Source organism: Mixophyes fleayi, chromosome 2 (genome assembly GCF_038048845.1).
Source record: "Mixophyes fleayi isolate aMixFle1 chromosome 2, aMixFle1.hap1, whole genome shotgun sequence".
In the NCBI taxonomy this organism is placed as follows: domain Eukaryota; kingdom Metazoa; phylum Chordata; class Amphibia; order Anura; family Limnodynastidae; genus Mixophyes; species Mixophyes fleayi.
Genome location: NC_134403.1, coordinates 184,893,897 through 184,920,415, shown reverse-complemented (window position 1 = coordinate 184,920,415; position 26,519 = coordinate 184,893,897). Strand labels below are relative to the sequence as shown.

At 38.5% G+C, this 26,519-nt stretch overlaps 1 protein-coding gene across 1 annotated transcript in view; it reads right to left on the bottom strand.

The window, feature by feature from the left end:
• The window catches only part of PPM1E (protein phosphatase, Mg2+/Mn2+ dependent 1E), a 204,976-nt gene that overhangs the window by 75,865 nt on the left and 102,592 nt on the right, over positions 1-26,519 (bottom strand). The window contains exon 2 of the mRNA XM_075195071.1: positions 14,953-15,071. Within this exon, the coding sequence (XP_075051172.1) occupies positions 14,953-15,071 (119 nt within the window). The remainder of the gene's footprint in view (positions 1-14,952; positions 15,072-26,519) is intronic.

Genomic DNA, 26,519 nt, shown 5'->3' with positions numbered 1-26,519 from the left:
CCCATAATTTGATTGTGGGGCTGGTGTGGAAATAGGCATTTGCACTGCATCGAAATGTTAATCATTTAATGTTCGGGCTAATGAGGGGTGAAACTGGTCTGTTTGTTAAATATGGACATTATTAATTTAATGTCTGGGCTGATGGGTGGGTTATGTTTGTTTATTAAATGGGAATGTTAATAAATGTTATTAATTTATTGTAGGGGATTGGTTGGGGAGGAGGTAGCTATTAATTTAATGTTGGGCTGGTTAGGGGGAAGCAGGCCTAATTATTAAACATGAGTGCTATTATCTTGATGTCGGGGCTATAAGGAGGTAAACAGACATTACACTTAAATGCTATTAATTAAATTCTGGAGCTAATTGGTTTGAAGTAGGCCTGTTTATTAAATAGATAAAGCTATTGATTTAATGTCCGTCTGGTTGTGGGGAGGGAGGCCTAGATTCTTCACTCACTGTTCAACTTTTCAGAAGGTGAATAATAACTATCTCTTTTCCAAACAGGACCCCAACATTCCAGGATCCAGCCAAGCAGCATCGGAGCATAAGACCAGCAGGCAGAACAGACCGGCGATATGTAACCACTGAGAGGCAGCATCTACTCCAACAAAGGTATGTTGTGAAGGGAGGGAACCTGGTGGTCCAGTGCCGAACGCGGTGCAGGCAGCATATGCAGTACACGCTTAGTCGGCGGCATTGCATAGTACTCGATATGGCCATGTCATCCATTGATAGAATATTAGCACTACAACTTCTAGTACAATATTCTATCCAAAAGAAATATCCCACATACTGTATATGTTAGTGGGGTGTGATTCTTTTTGGCCTTCCACTGAACAGATTTGTCCTAATAATAATAACAATGATAATGATGATAAGAGCAGCAATGATATAATAGGACTAACAATTGAATACAATTTTGTAACAAGATGGTGTTATGCTACCACCCTGTCTGTGCGTAAGAGGTTTTACAGATTTGTTGTTGGGTTCTTTTTACTGTCAATAACCTGCTGTTACTTACCACTCCTACTAGGTTTACTCAGCCACCAGTTACTCACCATCTGTGTCAACTGAGCACCAGTTGTAGGTGAGTAGTCACTGCCACCACCAGGCTCTTTCACTGGTACCTGGTACCGGTCACCTCTGGGTGTTGTGTATCTGCTGCAGCAATCTTTGCTGTTAACAGTGGTTGGTTCCTCCATACCGTTTACTTAGGCTCAGGAATGCAGGGTTGCAGGCCGACACATTGACTCAGAACGGACTAGAGTGGTAGCTCTTATATGTAGTCACATGATTTCCACAGGATGTTTAGGAAGAGTAGTTTATTATTCTTCTTTATTGTTCAATAGCAGCTCTTAAAAGAGCTGTTACACATCACTGGAAGGTAGTGATGATACACACACATGGAATATACACACCGAATACAGCAATACTTGTGCTTTATATAGAGCCAAATGCAAATAAGCACTTGAAATACTGGACCAATCCTTCCCCTGTTTAGACAATAGGACAGAACTCTCCTCTGGGAAACAAGAGAGCCTTCAATCACAGCAATAATAAATATTAATGATTGACATTAGCTGTGGGTACATGGAACAATGGGTTGTCTAAAACTGGTATTAAGTACAATTTACGGTGATTTTTGATTCAGAAATACATGTATGGTTCATTATTGAGACAATTTCCCCTACTAGTCCTAACACAACACAGGAAGACTCCCTGGAGTGTAATGCTATTGTCTTTCAGCAGAAGAATGCAGTTGTCAAGGTGATGCCTTCAACCTATTTGGGCTTGGATCAGATGCTTTATTTACAAATGATGTCCTGTGTCACAGTATTTCACAAACATGTTGTGGGCATCCTGCCTCTGAAATGTCAGCACCCTAATAAACTTTCTGTATTTACAATAATATACACAAGGCATGCTGTGCCGATAATAGCAGTACATTTATACAGTAATAATACTAATAGCTGCAAAATTGTACAATATATTTTTTCTCTGACAAGGTACAGTGTAATTTATAAGTACATAATTCTCTGTTGTAGAGCTATAAGTCCCTAGCTATTGTCAGTGGTGGTTGACTGCGACAGTATATCTGAAATATAAGTTGGATCAATCAACACTGCACAGAATTAACACAGGTAAGGCTCAAGATTGAGTGGTTACACATTTTTAATACTTTTGTTTTTTAATATTACATATACATTCTATAGCAATTCCAAGTGATACATTTGTAGCTGACAAAGACAGTATTGTGCTATTGTAGTTATTTAAACCTCTCTTCATATATATTTTTGCATGTAGTGTATCAGTGTTTCCTTGTGATACTCATGATAGTTACAGAGCATTAACTGTGCTGTTCATTTTGCAGTTCCTGTGAAATGCATAGTTGATTGCGAGTAAGCAATCAAAAGGAGGGGGTGGTGGTAACTGGATAAAACAAAAAGGAGGAAAAAAATTATAAAAGAATGAGATGAGGAAGCGAGAATAAAAATAGAACTCTCCCCCCTCCCCAATTCAACTGATCACCACCCACTCACAGCTGTATGTTACGCATTAAAAACCCCTGTGCAGCTCTAGAGCTTACTCAGCTCTCAATTTGCCTGTCATGTGGACTCACATTTCCTCCTCTTTCAGAATCTGGACCTGCTGCCTAAGGCAATGCTGCTTTCAGCCCCTTCATTACCTAAGTGAAGAAGATCTGGCAGACACAGTGTGTGAAACAGAGCAGAGCAAAAACACAAGTCATTAATTTATGTTGTACATTTTTCCCCCACCACCTAGATAAATACATATATGAGATATGTTAAGTCAAGAGTTATAAGGGGCCCAAGGCAAGGGACCCACTCCGTTAACTATGTACTCAATCACATGCAGTGTTGCTGATTCCTATAAATATTTCATACACACACAGACATATATATATATATATATATATATATATATATATATATATATATATAGTCGAAGTCGTATAATTGGATGAACAAAAGTATATTGGTTAATATTGTTTTATTGGTCGATTGCACACGCTACACATGGCATACTGCGTTCGCACGGTAAAATATACGCACGTACACACTTGCATTACAACATTTAGTTATTTATATAATTCATATTGGTTCCGTTATACAGTGATTTATGAGCAGATAGTATTTAGTTAATTATTAGTTTATATATTATGATTATATGTACACTTCAGTGTTATTTAAGATTCAGGTTATAGGAAATGTGTCATGTCTGATATCATTTTATTCCCCTATTCATCAGCAGCTGTCCGGTTCCATCGCTGAAGAGATCGCATATTGCATACTCTAGTTATTGATGTTAGGAAATAAATGGTCAGATTGATATCAAATTGTAAAATGCTAATGGACTAGTTGTAACTGGTTTCTGGGCGAATCATCTGGAATGTTGACCTCAGCCTTTGAGGGGGTTGTTTGAACTAGCCTATGACCTGTTTACCCTGGACCCACCTGAAGTCTGGACCTATAGAAGCAAGCCACATCATCTGCATTGTTCTCTCTGTAACACTGAATGTATATATAATCATAGCTGCGCTCCCAGTGGCTTCAGTCTTCTCTGACCACAGTATTCAAGGGTCCAATGGTACCCGTGGGAGCGCAGCGAAGCGCATGCAAGCGCAGTGGTATGTATGTATCTTTTGGAATTGGCTGTACTGTACTGTATTATACTATAATCATGTATTGAACTGTTAACATTTTACATCTGCTAAAATAAATCACTTTGTGCGTTGGAAACACAATACAATCGCTTGGGCAATGCTTATTTGAAAACGACAGAATTGCTTTAATAATATATTGTGATAAAGCCATTGGATTTGTGTTGCATTACCATGTTAAGAAAAAATAATAAAAAATGAACATGTAGTCTCAATGGTTATTCTGCATAATTTTTCATAACAGAACTCTGGTTACTTCAGAACTCCATGGCAGACGATCATAGGTTCCAACCTCTACACCACTTTCAAAAATGAGATTTCACCCGTGATAAATTTGGAGTTTTCCATTAGCATAAAAATAAGCTAGTTATGGAATAATCTGACATTCTGACACTTTGCTGGAGGTGTCAGGTGTATGTATACCTGTCAAATGATATGTTGTTCAAATGATACTGCGTTTTAATTTTTCGTTCTCATTTAAAACTTGTACATGCATAAAATTATTTTTTCCATCTTATTCATCTTCTGACAAACAATTTGAAATCCTTCAAACCGCATTCAAAGGCTTAAAGTTGCACTCCCAGATAGCCGTGCAAGTTATTCCTGCTTACTGCTTTTAGATGGCTGCAGAGAAGAACTGATCCGGATTCTCATTAGTTATTGATTGGTCCTACCTCTCAAACCACTTTCATAGTGTAACACAGCCCAAGTTTTCAGCAAAGGCTTTGACACAAATCATAGAGACCAAAGAAAAATTGTTGCACAGATTGGCAGGATGAATTTCTGACTTCTCAAACAGTCAATATAAAATAGTTGTAACTTGTAACTATAAAGAGCTAAGACAAAAGTGTAGTGTTCCTAGCATTTGCAGTGTATAGCATAGTAGCATTAGGAGAGATTATATTTACAAAAATCTATATTATTTCCAGACAAACTTTCTCCAATTTTAGGCAATACGTGCTGATTGTCCCCAAATATAAAAATGTGTATTTGTACTGGAGACATATATATATATATATATATATATATATATATACACACACATATACACATACACACACATATATATATATATATATATATATATATATATATATATATATATATATATATATATATATATATATATATGGACGAGGAAGGTAAGCAGAGGAATGACTTGTGATAAAAGTAAATTGTGTGTATTTTGTGTGGTAGTTTTAGGAGTGAAGACATGGGGATTATTTCTGTGTGTTTTTTTTTTTTTACAGTATTTAAAAAAAAAAAAAAAAAAAGAAAACAGGTGAAAATCATGCCAGTTGACATTCACAGTTTTGTGTATGTGTTAGTCTTTGGTACTATACATATACATACTATATACATTTTTTTATATTAATTTAAAAAAAAAACTTAATTAAAAAGCACAGTTAAGATACTGTCCAATGCTTAAAAACTAGAAAATTAGAATATTAAAGCTGCACAGGCACCTACATTTTCTCATTGGTTCTCCCTCTCACCCCAACAACTCCTCCAAAACATCACAAAGCTTTGGCTCTCTCATCAGTCTGCTTGTTTACAGTACCCCGGCAGATTAAAATTCTCCACCGAGCTGAGTACTATGAGTGAAACTTTTTAAAAAAAGGAAGCTCTATTGAGGACAGGGCCGTCTTTCCCATTGGGTACAATGGGCAGGTGCAGGGGGCCCCGACAGCCCAGGGGGGCCCGTCGGAGGCAGCAAAAAAAAAAAACCTGAAAAAAAAAGAAGAAAATACTTACCTTGCGGTCAGCTGGCGATCCGGCTCCCTCCATGGTCTCCTCCTCCGTGCGGCGCTTGCAGTGTATGTCGGGCGTGATGTCATCACGCCCGCCCGACATCCATTGCGGAGCGCGATGGAGGAGGAGACCATGGAGGGAGCCGGATCGCCAGTTGACAGCAAGGTAAGTATTTTCTTCTTCTTTTTTTTTTGTGCTGCCTCCGATGGGCCCCCCTGGGCTGCAGGGTCCATATATATAGTCACTTTTCTTTTTTTTCTTTTTTTTTATATATATATATGTATATATAGGGGCCCCGGTGCACTGCTATGCCCGGGGGCCCAAAATGTTGTTAAGAGGGCCCTGATTGAGGAAACTAATAATGTGGGACTCTGGGAGTGAGAACAACTTTACTCTGGATCGAGATATAAGAAAATGCATCTCCATGACAAGGTGATCAGCACAAGTCTATTACATTTATTAGACTTAGACATCTAGAGAATGGCATTAATGGAGTGTGAGCAACAAGAAGTCTCAGAAAGAGATAAATGTTAGGTAATTGATTTCTGAAATATAAACAGACAGAATTTTGTGAAGGTAAAATTCTGACACAAATCTCTACAGTGTTATGCAGCACTAGAGTACATGATCAAGATCAAGCTGCAGTGCAACTCTAAATATCTGTTATACTATCATTGTGTAGAGATTACTGTAGATTGGCTCTTTTTTTTATTAGTGTGATGACTGCAATTCTTATTATCTGTACATATTCTTTGTGTATGGACAGCTACATAAAACCACTGCTCTTGTTCTGTATACTGGATATAATTCCAAGTATACAATAGGTTAGGTTTATTTACACATAACATACAGAGGCAGCTCTGTATGTTAAATTCAGTTTTAGTATCTTTTTCTGTATGTATTGGCAGTACTGCTTCTCTCATTTTGTAGGCCTTAGAGAAATCTAAGGGACTTATTCAATTTGGTGCGAGGGGACGCGATGTGTATCTGGAACAGTCCACGGAGATACATCATGTCAGAGTTTTTACAGAAATCTCTGCTCATTTTCTTTTACGTCTCATAGAGATGTCAGGGGAAAAGAGAGGAGATTTCTGTACCATATTAACCTACAAGGTGCCCCTAAGTATCTGCTTTTATTCTATATGCATTGGAAAATGTGCATTATAATTTCTTTTGTTTTGTATGCAATTTTTTTCTAATACTGTGTGCACACATAACTGCATAGAATCACTTCATTACACTTAGCTGTGTGCACATGACCTGTGAAAGGGTGTGACCAGTGGCAAGGTGATGTTTATAAAGCCAAAAGGTATATCTGGCAATGCTCTCCCATATACTATTTGCCAAAGTAGGGGGTGGAGGTCTATGTATTTATTATTACCCAGTGCCAAAGATCATTTCCATCCACCACAGATCAAGATTTCTCCATTGATCCCTTCCACTGCAAGTTCAAGCATTAGTTAACAACAGCTTTTCTAATGGGATTGCTCTTGGAATGTGATGTTACTGGTGTATAACACGCTGCCAGTGGGTAATGGCCCTAAGTTTTTACTTTGAAATTATACACCTAAGAGGATACGGGGTCAGGTATCACTGATTTAAGCATAACTTTCTATATCTATCCAATTAATCACCACTTTAAAAGATATCTTACATTTATGGCTCCAGTGTCAATAGCTATAACAAGCAAGTCCTTATTGACAAGGTACACTACATGGCCAAAAGTAACATCACATCCATATGTGCTTTGAACATCTCTTTCCAAAGCTTTGGGCATTGAGAAGACTTTCCACTATATTTTGGAACATGGCTGCAGGGATTCACTTCTATTCAGCATTAGTGAGATTGGGCACTGATGTTGGATGTCAAGATTTAGGGTCTGACATATAAAAGGGCAAAGAGGGCTAATGCCGTACTTGTGCTGCTGCAATACTGTTTCTGCTACTGCCACATCAGGATGGCTATAGCAGATTAAAATCCATTAGAGCAGGATTATATTTAGAGTTGCACTATGCTAATCAATATGAGTAAACACTTCTTAAATTACCTTAAATTAGCCCCTCTAAACAACACCCTCTTTATTTTTACTGTGAAAAGCAGGTAGTTTGTAAAGGTAAGGTAGCTAAAATTAGAACATCAATAGAGATAAGTAAATAATATAAGAACACTTGTATGCTACCTGAGGTTGGATCCATCTGAAAATGGGAAGAAACCTAATACATACATTTAATTCTGTCATTGGCCCAATGTGTCTTTTGTAGCTCATTGTAAATACAGAAAGTTAAAGTATTGACATATTTGAGACAGGATGACCACGGTATGTTTGTGTAACACTGTGACAGACCAAATACTTCACTAACATGCAATATCCTCTGAGCCTAGTAGGGGCATCACCTTGACAACTGTATTCTTTGATTGAGTACCCACCAGGGAGTCTTAGGGGAATATTTCCTAAACTGCGGGTTTGAAAAAGTGGAGATGTTGCCTATAGCAACTAATCAGAGTCTAGCTGTCATTTTGAAGAATGTACTAAATAAATGATAATCAGAAAAGGATTGGTTGCTATAGGCAATATCTCCACTTTTTCAAACCTGCAGTTTAGTAAATATACCCCTTAGTGTCTGTGTGTTAGAACTGGTAGTGGAAACTGTTCAAATGCAGTTATTTGGGAACCACAAATGACTGTAAATTGTGCTTAAATCCTAATGTTAGATAATCCATTGTTTTGTGTGTCTCAAAGTCATTCCCTGATGCTAGCTATTAATATTTTTTATTGCTGTGTTGAAAGCTCTCCTGTTTGCAATAGGAGTGGTATGTCCTCATGACTAACAATAAGATAAAAGAACTGCACATGAGCACAAAGTCCTTGTCCATTGACCCACTCCAATCTAGGGGTAAATGTATCAAGCTGAGAGTTTTTCGGCGGGTTTGAAAAACCAATCAGATTTTAGCTATCATTTATTTAGTGCATTCTACAAAATGACAGCTAGAATCTGATTGGTTGCTATAGGCAACATCTCCACTTTTCAAACCCGCTGGAAAACTCTGAGCTTGATACATTACGCAACATAGTCCAGTCTACCCTCTCACGGATTGCCCATCCTGACCACTGGTCCAGTATTTCAATTGCTTAATATATAGCAGAGTAGGAAACATTGGTTTTAAGAGGGCACATGTTACTGTATTTTGAGGGCATTTGAGTTTATCTGTGTCTGTGTGTATATCATCAGTACCTTTCAGTGATGTACAATAGCTCTTTTAAGGGTTAATATTGAGCAATAAATAATACTCTTCTTAAAAATCATTCCTTTTTTTCTTGCAAGAAGCCAATAAATACTGAACTCGTGCGGTCTACAGATAAGAGCTACCACTATAATATGTCCCCCAGCTGTCATATGTTGAACCCAGCGCTATTTCACAGAGATGTAAAGTTCCCAGCTATATAATCTTTGAATTCCACTTTTGCTTGGCCATCAGGAGCTCAACCAGGGGTGGAACTATAGTGGGATCAGGTGGTGCTGTAGCTATGGAGCAGTCACCCCAGTGTCGGACTGGCCCGCCGGGGAAATCCCTGATGGACTCAACTGTCTGAAGGCCCCTTCCCCTTCCCATAGGGACCAGGATCACGATCGTTCACCAGGGGGGCAGTTTTATGCCTTCCCAGGGTCATCCTATAATAGACAGCCTAGGCAGTCCTGAAAGAAGAAGAAGGAACTACATTCAATTTCTGGTTCTAGTAGGAGGGGGTGGAGCTACATGACCCTCTCCCTGCTACAGCTGCTGGATATAAGTTAGGTGTCATTATAATAAGTGTGTACAATTGTTTTTTTTGTTGCTGTAGGGACTGGTGTGTGTGTGTGTGTGTGTGTGTCTCTGTGTATATAAATGGTTAAAATGCAGTAGTGAATGGTATGTGTGTGATGTCACAGGGGGCTTGTGGCAATGTAATGTGTGTGATGGCAAGTGGAGCTTGTGGCAATGTGATGTGTGTGTGTGAAGTAGGTGCTGGCTAATTAATGGGTGCTATTTTGTGTGGTGATGGTGGGACAATTTAATTTAATAGTGGAGACTATTAATTTAAGATGGGGTGGGTTGGGAGCTATTAATTGAATGTGGGGGTGAGTTTGGGGAGAATGTGGTCTATTTATTAAATGTAAATATGAATTATTTAATGCCAGTGATGGTTGCAGGAAATAGGTATATTGAATAAATGTAAATACTATTAATTTATTGCTGGGGCTGTTTGGAGGGATATAGATCTATTTATTAATGGAAATACTATTATTTTAATGTTGGGTCTGGAGAAAGGCCTAATTATTAATCGTGGGTGCTATTGATTTAACGCCAGGGCTGGTTGGAGTTTTCTAAAAGTACATATTTTTTTCCAAATAGGACCCCCAACATTCCAGGATCAAGACAAGCTGCCATTAAAGAAACCAACAGTCACAGGTGGTGAAAGTGACAAGAACAGGTAGGAGAGAGCAGGACAGTTTGTCAAATGTTCTGATTCTAGTGGGACAATCCCAAATTTTGGTGACTGCTCTGCCCAATCTAAGGAGGCAAAGACTGTGCACTCTTTATATACACACTGCATTCGTTATATACTACACTGTGGTGCTAGCTGTCCTTCGTGAGCTTACCACACCACACCCCCTCTAATGGTTTTGTTATGCCTCTCTAGTGGCTGGCCACACCCCTCTGGTGGGTCTCTACCATTGTATTACCCTATGGGCCCTTCATTCCCCAGTCCGACATTGGGTCACCCCCACTTTTAAGTTTCCTACTCTGCTCTGTTTAGTGTGCATGCTTCGAACTATCCTCTGTCATGGACACAACTGATACAGGGATCACTGTTCAACTTTCTATGTGGAAGTAGAAATGTAATAGTGGACCTGCATCAGAACTTTGTGGAGAGGTTATATGAGACCCATTGTGCAGTCTAGATAGACCATTTAAACATTAAATACATTGTGGAGTGTGAAAACATGAGCCTGGATTGTGCTCCTCTAACTGTTGCAATATGACTCTTCTAACACTCCTTTATGATCAACATGTCAAATATCCTCCATACCAAATATATACATTCTACAGAGATCATATCAATCAATCATTAATATAGAAGTGTCTGTGTGGCTTTTCTTTCATTATTATACTACTTACTGATTCAGGTCTACCAGAATGGAAATTACGATCAGACCCGGCACCACCATTAGGCAGCGTTAGGCAGCTGCCTAGGGCGCCGGGCTCTGGAGGGCGCCATTGGTGTCTGGCACTAATGCTGTGTGGCGGCAGCTGAGCTTAAGTGGTACAGCCCCTGCACAGCTTCAGATCTATGGGGGTGGAGCGAGTGATCGCGCCCCCACCGCCGCACTCTGCCGATGGGACGCACTGTCCCATCTCTCAGCTGCATTCACCCTCCTCCCCCTCACTGCCTGTCGGGCGTGACGTCATCATCATGTCCCGATAGTGTCAGTGAGAAGCGCGGCATAGAGGAGCAGCTGCTGAAAAAGAGAAGTCAGATAAGTAAAGATGATAGGGGGAGGGGCAGTGTGAAGGAGTGGGGGCAGTATGAAGTGGTTGGGGGCAGTGTGAAGGAGAAGGGACAGTGTGATGCAGGGGGTGGGGGCAGAGTGATACAAAGTGGGGCAGTGTGAAGCAGAAGGGGGGTTAGTATGAAGCAAGGGGGGGTGAAGTGTGAAGTAAAGGGGTGGAGAAGTGTGAAGCAGGTGGGGGAGAAGTGTGAAGCAGAAGGGGGCGCAGTGTGATGCAAGGGGGGCAGTGTGAAGGAGAGGGGACAGTGTGATGCAGGGGGAGGGGGCAGAGTGATACAAAGTGGGGCAGTGTGAAGCAGAAAGGGGGTTAGTATGAACCAAGGAGGGTGAAGTGTGAAGCAAAAGGGGGTGAAGTGTGAAGCAGGTAGGGGAGAAGTGTGAAGCAGGTGGGGGAGAAGTGTGAAGCAGAAGGGGGGCAGTGTGAAGAAGGAAGGGAAACAGTGATGGAGGGGGGTCAGTAGTGTGATGCAAGGGGGAAACAGTGATGCAGGGAGGGAGAGGACATGGTGCTGCAGGGAGGAGAGAACATGATGCTGCAGGGGGGAGAGGACATAGTGCTGTAGCAGTGGCGGATCCAGGGGGGGGCGATTGGGGCAATCGCCCCCCCCCCCCTAGCAGGGGCTTGCTGCCGACAGCTGCACACTGTGCAGGTCCGTTCAGCAGTGACAATGTGCTGCCCGGCTGCTCTGATTGTGTTTTGAACACAATCAGAGCAGCGGGGCAGCACACTGCCACTGCCGAGCGGACCTGCACATACTGTGCAGCCGCCGGCAGCCTTAGAAATCAGAAAGTGGGTGGGGCCTAAATCGCCACCCCCCTAAAATCGCCCCGGGTAGAGCAATTGTCTAGATCCGCCCCTGTGCTGTAGGGGAAGGAAGGGGAAGAAATGGGGCTGCGGAGGGTAGGACATGGTCAAGTGGGGGAGACATGGCTAAGCAGCAGGGAGGGGGGGCATGTGCTGCAGAGGGGGGAACATGGTCAAACAGCAAACAGGGGGGGCAGTGTGCTGCAGGGGGTCATTGCCAAGCAGGGTGGGACATTGTCAAGCAGGGCGCATGGTGTGCTGCGCAGAGACATTGTCAAGCGGGGGGCGGTGTGCTATGGGGGGGGACATGGTCACGCAGGGGGGGGGGGCGAAGTGTGCTGCAGGGGGAGCAGTGTGATGGGTCATTCTCAAAAAAATTTTGTTCCCATATCTAACACTTGGCTACTTCCCCTCTAGAAATCCTGTGTTTGACCCTGGACAGCAGTGGAGTCTTGACAGCATTCTCTATGAAACATCACTGCAGCCAGACCGCTGGAGGAGGTAAGGCTTATCTTTTTTTTTTGCTTCTTTGTTAACAAAAGTGAAGTGTGTGCGGGTCTGGGAAGTGGGTATTTGGTGTGTCTTGGGGTGGGGGTGGGGTAGTTTAAAATTTTGCCTAGGGCGCCGAGAAACCTTGCACCGGCCCTGATTACTATGAAATGTAACACAATAATATTGCAGGGACAAAGGCAGATGTGTATAGTGGCATTTAACGCACAACATTCACTTTGAACACTGTGTGTAATGATCATGGAGCCAGAAACCAATCACTATGTCATTTGCTTGTTTTTTTATTTTAAAATTCTTTACATGTCAGATCATCATCATTATCATCATCATCAACATTTATTTATATAGCGCCAGTAAATTCCGTAGCGCTTTACAATTGGGAACAAACATTGATAAGACAATACTGGGTAATACATACAGAAAGAGAGGTAAGAGAACCCTGCTCGAAAGCTTACAATCTATGGACAATGGGAGTTAGAAACACAAGGGCATGTGCTACATCATATTGCACAATGGACCAGCTAGACTGCAAAGGTAAAAGTATTGTGTGCTGTGTGTGTGGCAATGTTGGTCAGAGGGTTGTTGTCTTGCGTTAGCTGTGTAGAGGATGGTAATAGGGTAATCTAGGGAAATTAAGATGATGGTTGAGGAATATCATAACCTTGTCTGAAGAGGTGGGTTTTCAGTGAACGCTTGAAGGTTTGAAGACTAGAGGAAAGTCTTACTGTGCGTGGGAGGGAATTCCACAAAGTGGGTGCAGCCCGGAAAAAATCCTGTAACCGAGAATGGGAGGATGTAATGAGAGTGGAGGAGAGACGTAGATCATGTGCAGAACAGAGGTGTCGAGTAGGGAGATATTTCGAGACAAGTGAGGAAATGTATGTCGGTGCAATTTTGCTTATGGCCTTGTATGTTAGTAGAAGAATTTTAGATTGGATTCGTTGAAATACAGGCAGCCAATGTAGAGACTGACAGAGTGACTCAGCAGAGGAATAACGGTTTGTAAGGAAAATCAATCTAGCCGCTGCGTGCAAAATAGATTGCAGGGGTTCAAGTCTGACCTTGGGAAGACCAGTAAGGAGGGAATTGCAATAGTCGATCTGTTTATAATATTTCCTGACATGACATTATTTGCACATTATTTTTATTTACATTTTACATGTCTACTACTAAAAATTACCTGTCTGTTAGCAACATGAACCAAAACCTTATAGTAATAAAGTTATTATTGTGTTCTAATTTAGCTGAAAATATTACTATTGTGAATGGGATGAAGCACTAACATAGCACACAGAAAACTTGATTTTTAGTGTTAGTTTTGCGGAGGGGAAATAAAAGTTTTTTTAACATAACAATGAGGAAGGCTTATTGACTGTCGAGTGTGGCTGGTTCCCACTGGTGTTGGGGAAACGGCAGCGACATTGTATGTCCAATGCGATTGTGCTTTCCATGCGTGTTCACTTGCAGTAAATGTGAGTAAACAGAACAGGCAGCATCCAAAAGATGACGATGTGCCAATGCCATTCCTGACCATAGACGCAAGTAGATATGGAACCAAAATATTCCATCCCTATACCAAAAACACTAGTAAAAACATATTTTTTGATACCGGTGGGCAAGGAGCACAATCTATTTTGTATTTTGATTGTAGATTAAGTAGATAGTGATGCAAGCAAACAGCATACAATGACATGAAACAGAAGGGAGATATATGTGATATGTAAGGTAGCCAAAAACAATTGTAACTGTTGAGGATACATGTTCAGGATAAAGGCTAATGTGCTAGTTGTGCTAATGAACTAGTTCATGGCACCAGGCAGTCGGTGACAACAAGTACAGTGCTTCTTTATGTCTACAGGCAATTGCCAATTGCAGGTACAGCACTTGTTCCTCTATGGCTCCAGGCAGATGATTTTCGCATGTACAGTGCTAACTCCTGGCTCTGAGCACTAGGTAATTGCAGGTTACCTTTTGGCTCTTGTCAGTTGGTGATTAGAGGCACTGTGCTAATTCATCATCATCATTAGCAACTATTTATATAGCGTCACTAATTCTGCAGTAGTTCATGGCACCAGGCAGTCGGTGACCACAGGTACAGTTCTAGATCCTGGCTCTGAGCAGTTGGTAAAAGTAGGCACAGTGCTAGTTCCTGGCTCTGGGCCCGTTGGTGATTAGAGGCCCTGTGCTAGTTCCTGGCTATAGGCAGTTGATAATCACAGGTAAATAACAATATATACGTTCTAGACTAGACTAATAAAATAAAGAACAAATATTAGTTGTACTTGATTTTTAAAAAATAATTTCCCAAATAATAGATGCAGTTAATTATGGGTGTTTTGATTAGCATTATTAACAGAGGTTCTTGCACCTATATTATAAAGAATACTTCTTCAAAGTCCTTATTAGTATGGACAGAGATGTGATTTCAAGAGAGAAGGCAAAATAGATGTTTTATTGTATCCATGCAGGAATTACTGGATTTAGATAAATCGACCTTTACAGTCCTTACAATATGTTAGTTGTTTAGAAATTATTCATTGAGAAATTGAGTGCATCTTATCACAAGCAACTTTTTACCATAAAATTAATGAAATGTTACAAAACAAAATTTTGCTGGCTAATGTTAATTTTAGTAATATTAGTTTACGTACGTATGATTCCCTCCGTGCCATCCACATGTTTTGGTACATAGTATGTTGACAAATCGCTTTGCAGTATCTCATCAGCTGTTGCCCTCGCCAAACCAGCAGCCAGGAAAGATGGGCAATTACTGAGGAAAGAAGACAGAAAGAGACATTAGTCAAACAGTCCTAACAAGTGATTTGCTTTGTACAGATCCTGGAACTAGAGGGCAAAGGAAAACTGGCAAAATACAATTTCGCAGTTATGCTCCATAACAAATTATATTACAGGTTAGCAGACTACTTGACTCCTGATAGCAGATTGAGTTATGGTTTCTATTTCTAACTTTCTTCATTTCTCTACTTGTGCACAAAGAAATCAGATCTAACCGCAAGAGAACGGAGAGTTGGCAGTAAGAACCAGATTGTTCATGAAAGTCATTATGCAAATCTAATTGGGAAATATCTGCCTCATTACCATGAAATCACACTCTGCTATTTCTTGATGATATAAAGTTAGATATCTTTTTTATTATTTTTCATTGTTAGTAGGGAATGATAGAGAATGGATTTATATTCCTGTAGTGATTGATTTATGCCTTAAAAGTGGTCATAATAAATGGTGCATAGTAAATATATGGTTTCATCGATAAACCCAAATGGAAAAAAATATGGATTTAGTCAATGTACTATACCCACTTGTGCAAATGACTAATCTACATGTGCTGATATGAGGATATCCACACTACTTGTCCTTTGGGTATATCTGCTCAATGCCATGTGATATTTTATTCCTTCTGGTTACTCAACAGGGAAGAAGACAATTGTAATTAATGAGATACATACAATATTGATGTCCTTTCCTGCTTATTAACTATCATTGTCAGGAGATGCATTATTCAATAATTAAACACATATCTGAATGTATTATGTTAAGTAGTGTAGTACTTTTTACATATACTACATCATAAGATTTATGTTTAACTGAATGCTTAAGCTACAGTATAAACAATGAATAACATCAAGAACATTCATTTTCTCTAAGAATGCTACATTCTAAGACGTATAACATTAAAGGGTGAACAAATCCTACCCTTATCCTTTCCATGTCTTATGTAAAGTTTAATGGATAAATGTAATACAAAAAATATTTTCTCAGGACTTTACTTATAAAGTTGTTACAATGCCTGCAGGCCTGTATTTGTGGAGACTACATCTGATTTAATAATTTTCCTACATTGCTTTCTAATGTTTCTTATTACAGTTTTTTATCCAATTACTTTTTATACACTTTTTTAATAAGCCAAACAAAAAAAACCCAAAAGATTTTCAATTATGGGATTTTTTCTTCTATATAGCATATGGTAGAAATTGTCCATAAATGTTAATTTTATAACGACTGATGACTTGGTCAACAGTTTTTATTGTGATTTTTTTCCTATGTTTAGGAAAATTTCACTTAAACTTTGATGCTACTTTAAAAAATTATTCTTCTCTTCGGGGGCTAAGGACGATTCACTCAGGCAGAACAGCTTGTTTGGAACATTGTAACTAACAGATGGTCTATGGTTATGATTTAAGCAACTGAATCTGGGAATATGGTGCTTCAATATCTCTCCCACTTCAGCTAGCAATCCCAGGAATTAATTTTACTTGTCCTGCTTGCTGCTACCAGAATGAACCTAAAAACATCAGAATGACCCCCCCCCCAAAAAAATAAAACATCTGTAAGTGACACTGTACCCATGGAGACCATATGATATACAGCCCTTTTAAGCGAGGTATCTGAATATTATCATGTTGCTATACATAATAATACATAACCTGTTGTGTGCAATGTAAAGGTTCCCTGCACCAAAGTCTGTCGATATGCTGCCACAGGTTTTCATTCCACGTCCTATGCATTTTGGCCTGTTTCCTATTTAATACAATGCTTATCTTCCACAAAGTTCTACCTACATTACTCTTAGGGAAGATTATGTGATTGTGATTCTGCACTATGTCGGGAATCAAAATAAAATCAGGAGATGAAAGTCTTGGTGACTAAAATCCTAACAATGCTGCCATTAGCTGCATAACTAATGGGGAAAAACACCCCTGCAAAAATAAAATATTAATAGCTATAGGGTGTTTCAATATTTCTCATGTTTTTTGACACAATACAAAGTTATAAATATGTACACATTTTCTTTAAATACAATAAAATATTACACAATATACTCATTCATTATATTAATTTCTGTAGGTCAGGGAGATCAGTGGAAAATGCTAGATAAACAGAATTCACTCTCCTGTTCTCAAAGTACAAGTAATATAGTACACATGATCTGTCAGCTAATTGCAAGATGGCAGAGCATTCTGTGAGCTATAACATTTTTTCACATCGAACCACTAGCAAAAGCATTATTATTTTTAAATGATTATATATTATAATATATACACACACATATATAATTTTAAAAATAATAATGCTTTTACTACTGGTCTGATTTGAAAAAAATCTTTATTTTAAAAAGTAAAGTATTTTAATCCAATATATCCTGCAAAAGGAGGATTGTGGCGGTACATGTACCTTGTTAAATAGGCTTCCCTTGTCAACGAGGAAGCTATTGATAGCACAACGGTAGTCCCAGCAATGCCAAACCACCCTGCTGAGAAGCCCTGTATGGCGCTTCAATGACCATGCTCGGGAGGATAGACCAGCATCACCGGACCATCTCTCAAACTTTGATAGTGATACAGTGTTCCATCCCTGCATCAGACTCTGAAAGAGTCAGGCTGTTTGTGCCATAAGCTCTCTGCATAAAATATATTTTCATAAAAGACAGTGGGGATGTAAATATGTATCAAAGGCATCCACACAAAATAATGTGTATATCTAAACTGTATCTAAATGATTGTTGGAGGTGCTGTGTCAATGCTAGCTTTTGTGTCACCTTCCCAGTTACCATTTTTAGCAGCAAACAGGTTATGAAATAAAAGGGCCTTTTGAGACGTATTCCTTCTTTTCTTATTCCTTTTTTATTTCCCCTGGGATCCATAAATAGTATTCAGTTCAAGAACTGCTTGAACATTTGCTTTTAGCAAAAAGATAGAATATCCTAGCTGGCCTTTGTAATTTCATCCACAGACTACGGCAGGACTGTGACATTAGCACAAGTCATTTCTCATATCAGCGGTAGAGCTATATGACTTTCGTGCCCAAGGCATGCATACATTAACAAAGACAGGGACACAAGCAGAGTGAAAGGACCTTCATTAAAATAACACAAGCAGCAATCTATTTCAAATAATGGAATATATGTTCCCAAAAGAACAAAAGAAATCTCTACTAAAACTAATATAGCTCAACCGCACAATTATTCTCTATTTCCCTAGAATTTCCACATTTAAAATTCCAACTACAATAGGTAATATGAGTATGACATTATTTCTAGTCTAAACATAGAACATTTGATGTCTGCTTATTACACGTATCCTCTTCTATTTGTTGTTTAGTATTAACATTGTGAAACAGACAATGAAGCTTTATGTAAAGTGTTCAATAAAGGTTTTGTTGTTATTTTTAATTATAATAATACTTTAAAGATATAATGCAGCTGTGTCAATCAGTCATCAAAATACATGGTGGTAAAATTAAAATACAATTAGCTTCTGTCTCGTGACCAGATAGCAATACATGTTTAAGGTGCAGTTGACTAGGGTCAATACACCTTAATGTATTCATTCTTCATTCACTCTTCTATCGCCTGCTCGACTAGGATGTCCTCAGTTTATTTGCCATCAGGTCACAGCAGCACAGAATAATTTTGAGAGACAGTGACCCTTCCACTCATGTAATTGCCGTAGGTTAGTAAGGACAAACTCCCAAGTGATGGGGTGTGTTAAGTGGGAAAGAAATGGAGACAATTGGAAAGCTACAGATAAAGTTAGATATTGGATTGTCCAAAAGCTGAGAGTAGTGATGTGAGGCTCCTGTAAAATGGATATAGGGAAACTGAAATTAAATTTATATATTTAACTTATTAACAGTAAACAATCCATTTTTTTAATCTGTAAATCTAGGCAAAATTTTATGCAATACAGCTCCTGACATATTGTTTCGCACTCTTGGTTTGAACTACATGGCCATTGCAGCAGTTTCTTCTATCATTTGGCTAACCAAACAAGTTGATTATATGATCTTCATCGATAGTAAATGTGTGTACTCTACAATGGCTGGTATGCATTTCATTATAGCACAAGTTTAAAATCTTTAACAGTCCCGTTATATGCAACACAGGAATGCTAGGCAAAGGAAGAGGCTCTTTCACAACCTGAATCTTCCTACTCTTGCTTAGAAAAACTTTAGGATACATTTGGTTAGAAAGGGGTAAGCTCCCTCTTTCAAATGAAGGTGTCCCTGTTTAATAATTAATTAAATTTTTTGATCAGCAGGCAATAAATAACAAATTGGATAGCAAGAAGCCTCTATAAGATCTCCCGATTCAGATCCAATACAAACAGGGCATCCTCAATTTAAAGAGATGAGTCCCCTCATTCAAATTAGAGTGCCTCTCTTGTTTTGTTTTCAAATACAAAAGTTACTTTTGACAAGATGGGGGCACTCATTTAGAGACACTATCCAGCTCCCCTGCATTGCTTAAAAAGGGGGGCATATTTGTTTAAAAGAGGGAAGTCCTCTCTTTCAAATGAGCATGGACATTTTATTTCTTGTCTGGTGACCTATCGTGAAAAGGAAATCACCACAAAAACCCTAAACAATATTTATGTAAATACAATGAAACAGCACTTGTTAGAAGCCAAATTTATGCCACGTCATTTATGAAATAGACGAGGGTAACCGCATTTGAAAGGGAGTCCCTTTTTATTTATTGTCTATTGATCACTCATGATCAACAATCAAAAAACACACATTATGTTAAGTCAACTGATACAAATGCGGTTGACGATCCTTGTCGGGGTCCAACAGCAATTTAAAAAAAGTTTGACAATCCCTCTTTTTCAACAGTTTGTCCAACGTTAATTTTGTAAATAACAAAAAATATGAAAAGATATCCTCTATAATGCCACCGACTGGATAGTATTGTACATTCCAGGCTTGGGTTAAAAAGGTTATTAACCCCTCATAACATGAGGTAATGTAGGTTGTCTGGTTGGTTTAATGGTATGCTTACCTTTATTTTGTTTTTTGTGCCTCTGCAACCTTTACAATACACTCATTAAATAAAAAAAATAAAAAAATCAAACATCACACAGATGTTTTAGGAGATTAGAGAATGGCAGTAGTACAAATATGCAAAGCTAACCCACACAAATGGGGTACAATTCCTATTCATAAAGATATGACAATCCCTTCTTTATAAAGATAAAAAGTAGAGTAGAAACAAGAGAGGCGCTCTAGTCCCCAAAGAGATATTGTATATTAAAACTAAATTTTATTGAAATCTTAATAAAATTGGTTGTATTTTCAGAAACAAATGTGAAATATTGGTTAAAGTAGTGATGTGTGTGTATGTAATATGTATTAAAAGATAATACAGGAACCCCACAGTGGCATTACCGGCTATTAGCTAGAGCAGAGTTATTTCCACATGTCACAGTCTCCCATTGAATTGTATTATAGTATATACAATATGCCAAAATATGGTTGATCCACAATGGGCATTCCAATGGCACAATGAAATATTGGATCTCTTATATGCTCATAAATTTATTCAAACAAAATCCAAAGTTAGATAGTTGTGGTGTTACATATGTAAATAGACTACAGTTGCCAAGGAGTAGTTGATATATACACAGGTGCTAGTTTCTATTTTTAGGTAAATTCTTAGGCATATAAATATTTGGTGCTGTACTATAGATTCCAATATTTACCACTTATACAGCTGAATCCTGTGTTAGTCTATATGTGTTTGGTGTTGTATAGTGAATTTCAACATTAGACACCTTTATAATTGTATCCTGATTAGATGCTGCACCTAATTGTGCTAAATGCCTCCTGGATGTAAATCACAAATAGTCTATTGTGTCAGACCTTTCCATATGTTAACATACAAGTGTTCAGTGCCATTTCATTATTACCAATACTTTCCACCTACATGGCTATATCTTAATTGGACACTGCGCTTGACAGCGTGTAATTCCTCCTAGCTGCAGATCACAGATGGTGTATTATGTCAGGTTTTTCCCATATGCTAGTTAACGCTGTCTTCGGACATATCTCTTATACCGACATACTCATAACCCCACACGCATACACACAAGCGTTCTATATTGCAACTGAAAGCATCCACCAATTTTTGGGTAATATTTGGATCGCGTGTGTATATTGTGCTATGCGCAGTTACAATAGTATCCCTGGCATGCAATGCTGATGCTAGATGCCACTGTCAGGTTCCGTGACGTCACAAATTATATAATTTCCTGACATAAATTTCACCCATCGCTTTGTCAAGGGAGTAACCCGAATCCAGCAGGTCCTAGATAGTTTATAAGCATGGCACACACAATCGTATCGCTGGTGGCTTGATTGACATTTCAATTGGCAAATAACAATAAAGTGAGGGACTAAGCCTATTTAGTATGTCAAACTCTGTAATTATTGTGGCTATTTTTAAGACATTTGTATTCGATTTCTGCTTCACATGAGTGAGGATTATGTCTCATGAATGGCTTATTATGGTAAAATGTATAGCCCATGATATTGAGAAAGATCAATGTGCTCAGATAAGTAATCATTAGATGGAAAAGGAGACATTAATGTTACAAACATTATCAATATTTTCAGGAAACATAGCCACCCATAAATTGGATTAATTCAATGATAAAGTTATGAGGGGATACAAAAATAGTAATCTCTAATAATTAGCTATTGAAAAAGGTCCTCATACTAATATTCATGTGTTGTTATATTTTTTGCTTTTTAATTTTTAATTTTTCAGAGTCTAATTATTGTTATATTTTTTATATTTTTTAAGTTATTTATTCATTTTGACTGCCACAAACAAAGGGATATATGATAGATTTGATTAGTTGTAAATACTCATTCAAATAGTTTAATCAACATAGTGTAACAAATTTTAATATTCCTCTCATGTTTATAGAGAGCATTTGAAAATTCCCTGTGTGTTGAAATCTAGTATTGGTATAGATGAAATCATTAAACACATAAATGAGTACCCCCTCCTATTCCAACATCCATTTACTCTCATGTTGCAAGAGATACTTATCAATATCCCCTTCTCTAATCCCCAACTTTGTTGTCTCTATTCCATAGCATTTTAGTCCTCTAAAGTTGCTATCATGTTTAAGGAGGAAATGCTTAGCTATTGGTGGTAGTTGTTGACATTTTCGGTCACTCTGAGCATTTCTGATTTATCCAACATGTTCAAGAATTCTCAATTTCGATCCTCTCTTGGTCTTGTCCACGTAGATTTTGCTACACTGGCATCTCAAAACATATATGTCCCCACTGGTATTACAATTAAAGTATCCATTGATATGATGTTTTGTTCCATAATTGTCCGTAATTTCTAACATCTTTTCCATTTTCCTTTGAATGATAGCCTGGATCTCCCTCCACTCCTCACAGAAGTCTCCTACGAACCTAACAGGATTGTGATCATTCGCGGATTTGGAAGGGTCATCATGGTCCTTTCTACGTAGATAATTGAGGGCTCTTTTAACCGATCTTTTGCTATATCCTCTTTCTACCAATCTTTGTGTTAATTAATTTGCCTGAATTTCAAAATCTTGGGAATTGGAACAGTTCAGTTTAAACCTAAGAAACTCTCTCTTAGGAATATTATGGACAACTGTAGGGTAGTGGAAGCTACTTTTATGAAGAACACCTGTTTGTTGCTGTGGCTTTTCTGAAAAGGTCTGTCTCGAGATGACCATCCATATTTTTCCTGATGGTGACTCATATTAAACATTAGTTTCAAATCATTGGGATTGTCATTCCAGATTTCAATAAATTGATGGAATAACTCCTTGTTGCCTTTCCAGAAAATAAGAATATCATCTATGTACCTGATCCAGGTTAAAACCTGGTCAGTGTACATGCGTAAATCCTTATTTAAATACAGTGTTCCTCTCCAACTTGCCAAGGTAGAGGTTAGCAAAAGTAGGAGCACAAGCTGCCCCCATAGCTGTGTCCTGCTTCTGCAGGTATAAATGGTCTGCGAAGACAAAAAAAAAATTCCTTTAATATAAATTCCAGCCATTGCAACAGGAAAGCGCTAAATTCATAGTCACATTCACTTTGTAAAATGAATCTAACCGCATCAGTACTAACTTGGTGGCCTATACTTGTATATAACGATTCAACGTCTACCATAATCAACCATATATCACTTTCCAAAGTGAGACCGTCCACTAGTCTCAGAACATCTGAAGTATCTTTAATGTACAAAGGCAAGGTTGTAACAAACTTTCTTAGGTGAGTATCAACAAAGATACTGGCTTATTCTGCCAGAGTTTCTATACCAGATAAAATTGGTCTACCAGATGGTACACTCCTATTTTCGTGAATTTTAGGTAGTAGGTATATTGTTGGAATTTTTGGATTATCTACTTGTAAGAAAGCCCATTCAGTTTTGTTTATAGTACCAGTCTTGTATGTTTCCTCAATGATGTTATCATATTTAGCCTTGAAATCAGTAAGTAGATTAGAGAAAAGCAGTTTATAGCATCTATTATCACTCAACTGCCTATTTATTTCCTTTCTATACATATCAACGGGCCAGATTACAACATTCCCTCCTTTATCAGAGGGCTTAATAATAACATCCTCCCAATTTTCTATTTCTTTCAATGCTTGCCTTTCAATTTTCTTAAGATTGTCATTACACATTCGTCTATATTTTATCCTCAGGTTGTCCAATTCCTTACACACCAGTTTTTCACATACCTCAATTTGAGGACTTACATATTCAGTAGGGAAAAATTTTGATTTTCTTTTGCATAGTGTCCTGGATGGATAGTTGGCACTATCTGTAGAGGAGTCCAAGCACAGTTCCTGATCTGAAGGTTCCAGAAGAAGCAGATCTAAATTGTTGAGAGCTTCCAAATCCTCATAGGTGCTTAGGTTTGTTAAAGGGTCCAGGGTTGGTCTCCCCCTGCCCTCTCCTCTCTCCTCACAGTCATTAAACTCTCATCCTTAAAAATCTTTGCTAATTTAAGCTTCCTTGTAAAGAAATACAAGACTTTCTCCCATCTAAATCTGTCAAAATTAACAGTGGGGGAGAAGGATAGTCCACGGGACAGTAGGCTAATGTGTTGGTCCGAGAGTGGCTTGTTAGACAGGTTGATGATCTGTAAAGATACATAGCTGTTTATTTCCTCCTCTCCTGTCATTTCTCTGAGTTGCGAGTATTCTTCCACCCCTAATGGCTCCGATCTCGCAATCTTCTTCCTACTCCTCCTAATTGATTTTGGTCTGGACCTCCCTCCTCTTCTTGTGATCTCATAGTATGGCCTGTCGAAGTCAGATAATTGGAAAAACTCACTTCAATTAATATCTAGCAAACTTGATCGCCTTTGTTTGAAAATTATGTGTAGAGCACGCTACGGTGTGGAGAAGCATATCCAGCCGCAACACGTGGCAATAAAAGGTTTAACACATTTACATGCATTCACACAAATATACACATTTGTAACTAGTACACACTAATTGTAGTTGCAACACATAGTTATTTAAGTCAAAATGTAACAAGGTTTAAGGTTAATATTATAAGTTATATACATGTTAGTGAAATCAAAGGTTCAGGTTACAAGAAATATGTCATGTTTAGTATCATTTTAATCCCCTATTTATCCGCAGTTGTTCGGTTCATTCGCCGAAGGGATCACACATTGCATACTCTAGTTAGCGATGATAGGGAAAAAATGTTTAAAATGATACTGTCTCTGTAATGTAAATAGACTAGTTTAAACTGGATTCTTGGCAGGAAAATTGGAGTGCATCCCCTGGAGAGTTGACCCCCACCGTTGGATATTTTTGTTTGAACTGGCCTATGACTTGCATTACACTGGACCTTCCTGGAGCCTGGACCTATAGAAGCAAGCCACATTATCTGCGTTGTTTTACTGTATTCGCTGACTGTATATAAGCAGGGGCTCTGGACCTAGTGGACAGTCTACTTGACCACAGCCTTCAGACTGTACACTGGGTCCAGGGCGCCTGTGATAAGTAACGGCTGTACTTTTTTTTATTTAGATCTGTTATTCTGCTACTTTTGGCTATTAAATCACATTGCGCTTTGGAACCACATATTGGCAATCAACAATCGTTATTGGATAGCAACTAGACGTGCATAACAGGCCTAAAGAAGCATCATTGGGGCTATACCTGCCCCTATTTTTGCCATGTCTCCTGTAATTAGAGTCATGATCAGATGTATCAAATTCTGAAGAGTCACAGCTTGTAGACAGATCTTTGTGCTCCCTCCTCCGGATAGCCTTCTTATTGTTCCATCTAAAGATGGTCCCACCTGTATAGTCTCTCTTGTCCTGTGTGAATTTCTTTTCAACTTTCTGTTGTAGTAAATAAATTAAAATGTGTCATTTTTTTCTTTTTGGAAAACATTGTGCATTCTAGTCTTGAATTGTAAAGATACAAAATAGTATTTTCTGATTTGAGTACTACACAATATAATTACTGATATTGAAGTTGGAACATGATAACCCCGAATGTGCCCATATAGGCTGATCACAGGATTAAAAGAAGCCTGGGCAGTGAAGGGATTAATGACAGGTTTGTGACAAGCAAACTGATTCTTTTTTTAAAAAGTGTAATTTCATTCATTATTGCGTAAATACAATTTCTGCAGCCATTTTGTAATATTGCAAGAGTGCATATCATAATTTAGTTTTATTAACATTTATTTAACAGTGCTTTACAGAGGGTATTTATCCATTCACATTAGTCCCTGCCCCAGTGGAGCTTACAATCTATATTTCTTACCACACAGATATATACACTAGGGATAATTTTGTGAGAAGCCAATTAACCTATCAAGCAAACACAAGAAGATCATACAGATTCTACACTGGTTAGAATCAACCCATGACCCCAGCAATGTGAGGCAGCAATGCCAACAAATGTGTCACTGTGCAGTGATTTGAACAGCATCATTATTCAGATATCTTACAGCTACTTACATGACCACTGAGCATTGTTATCATGTAACTGAATCCTATTTTAAATATTCCCCTTCAATAACTGTTAAACACAGCATACGGAAAAAGAGCAGATAATAAGAATCAGATCAACCATAGAGAACAAGAAAAGTTGTCCTATTTTGAAAAACAGGGAACAAATCTTTCAAATCTGGGACAGATGCTGAAAATGATTCAGAGTCGGAAATATATATTTTGGCTTAAAGCTTCATCAGTTTTCACCAGCCTTGCATTTTCACTGCCTTCCCAAGCCGACACATTGCCACTAAAGACCTCATTAGAGTAAGCAAATTGTTTGCAAGTGCATTCTTTTTGATTATATAGGCAGTGTGGGTGTGATTCAACACACTTACAGCAGCGTTTTCCAACAGTCTGGGGAGCAACATACCAAGACAAAAAGGAAAGTTTATGAT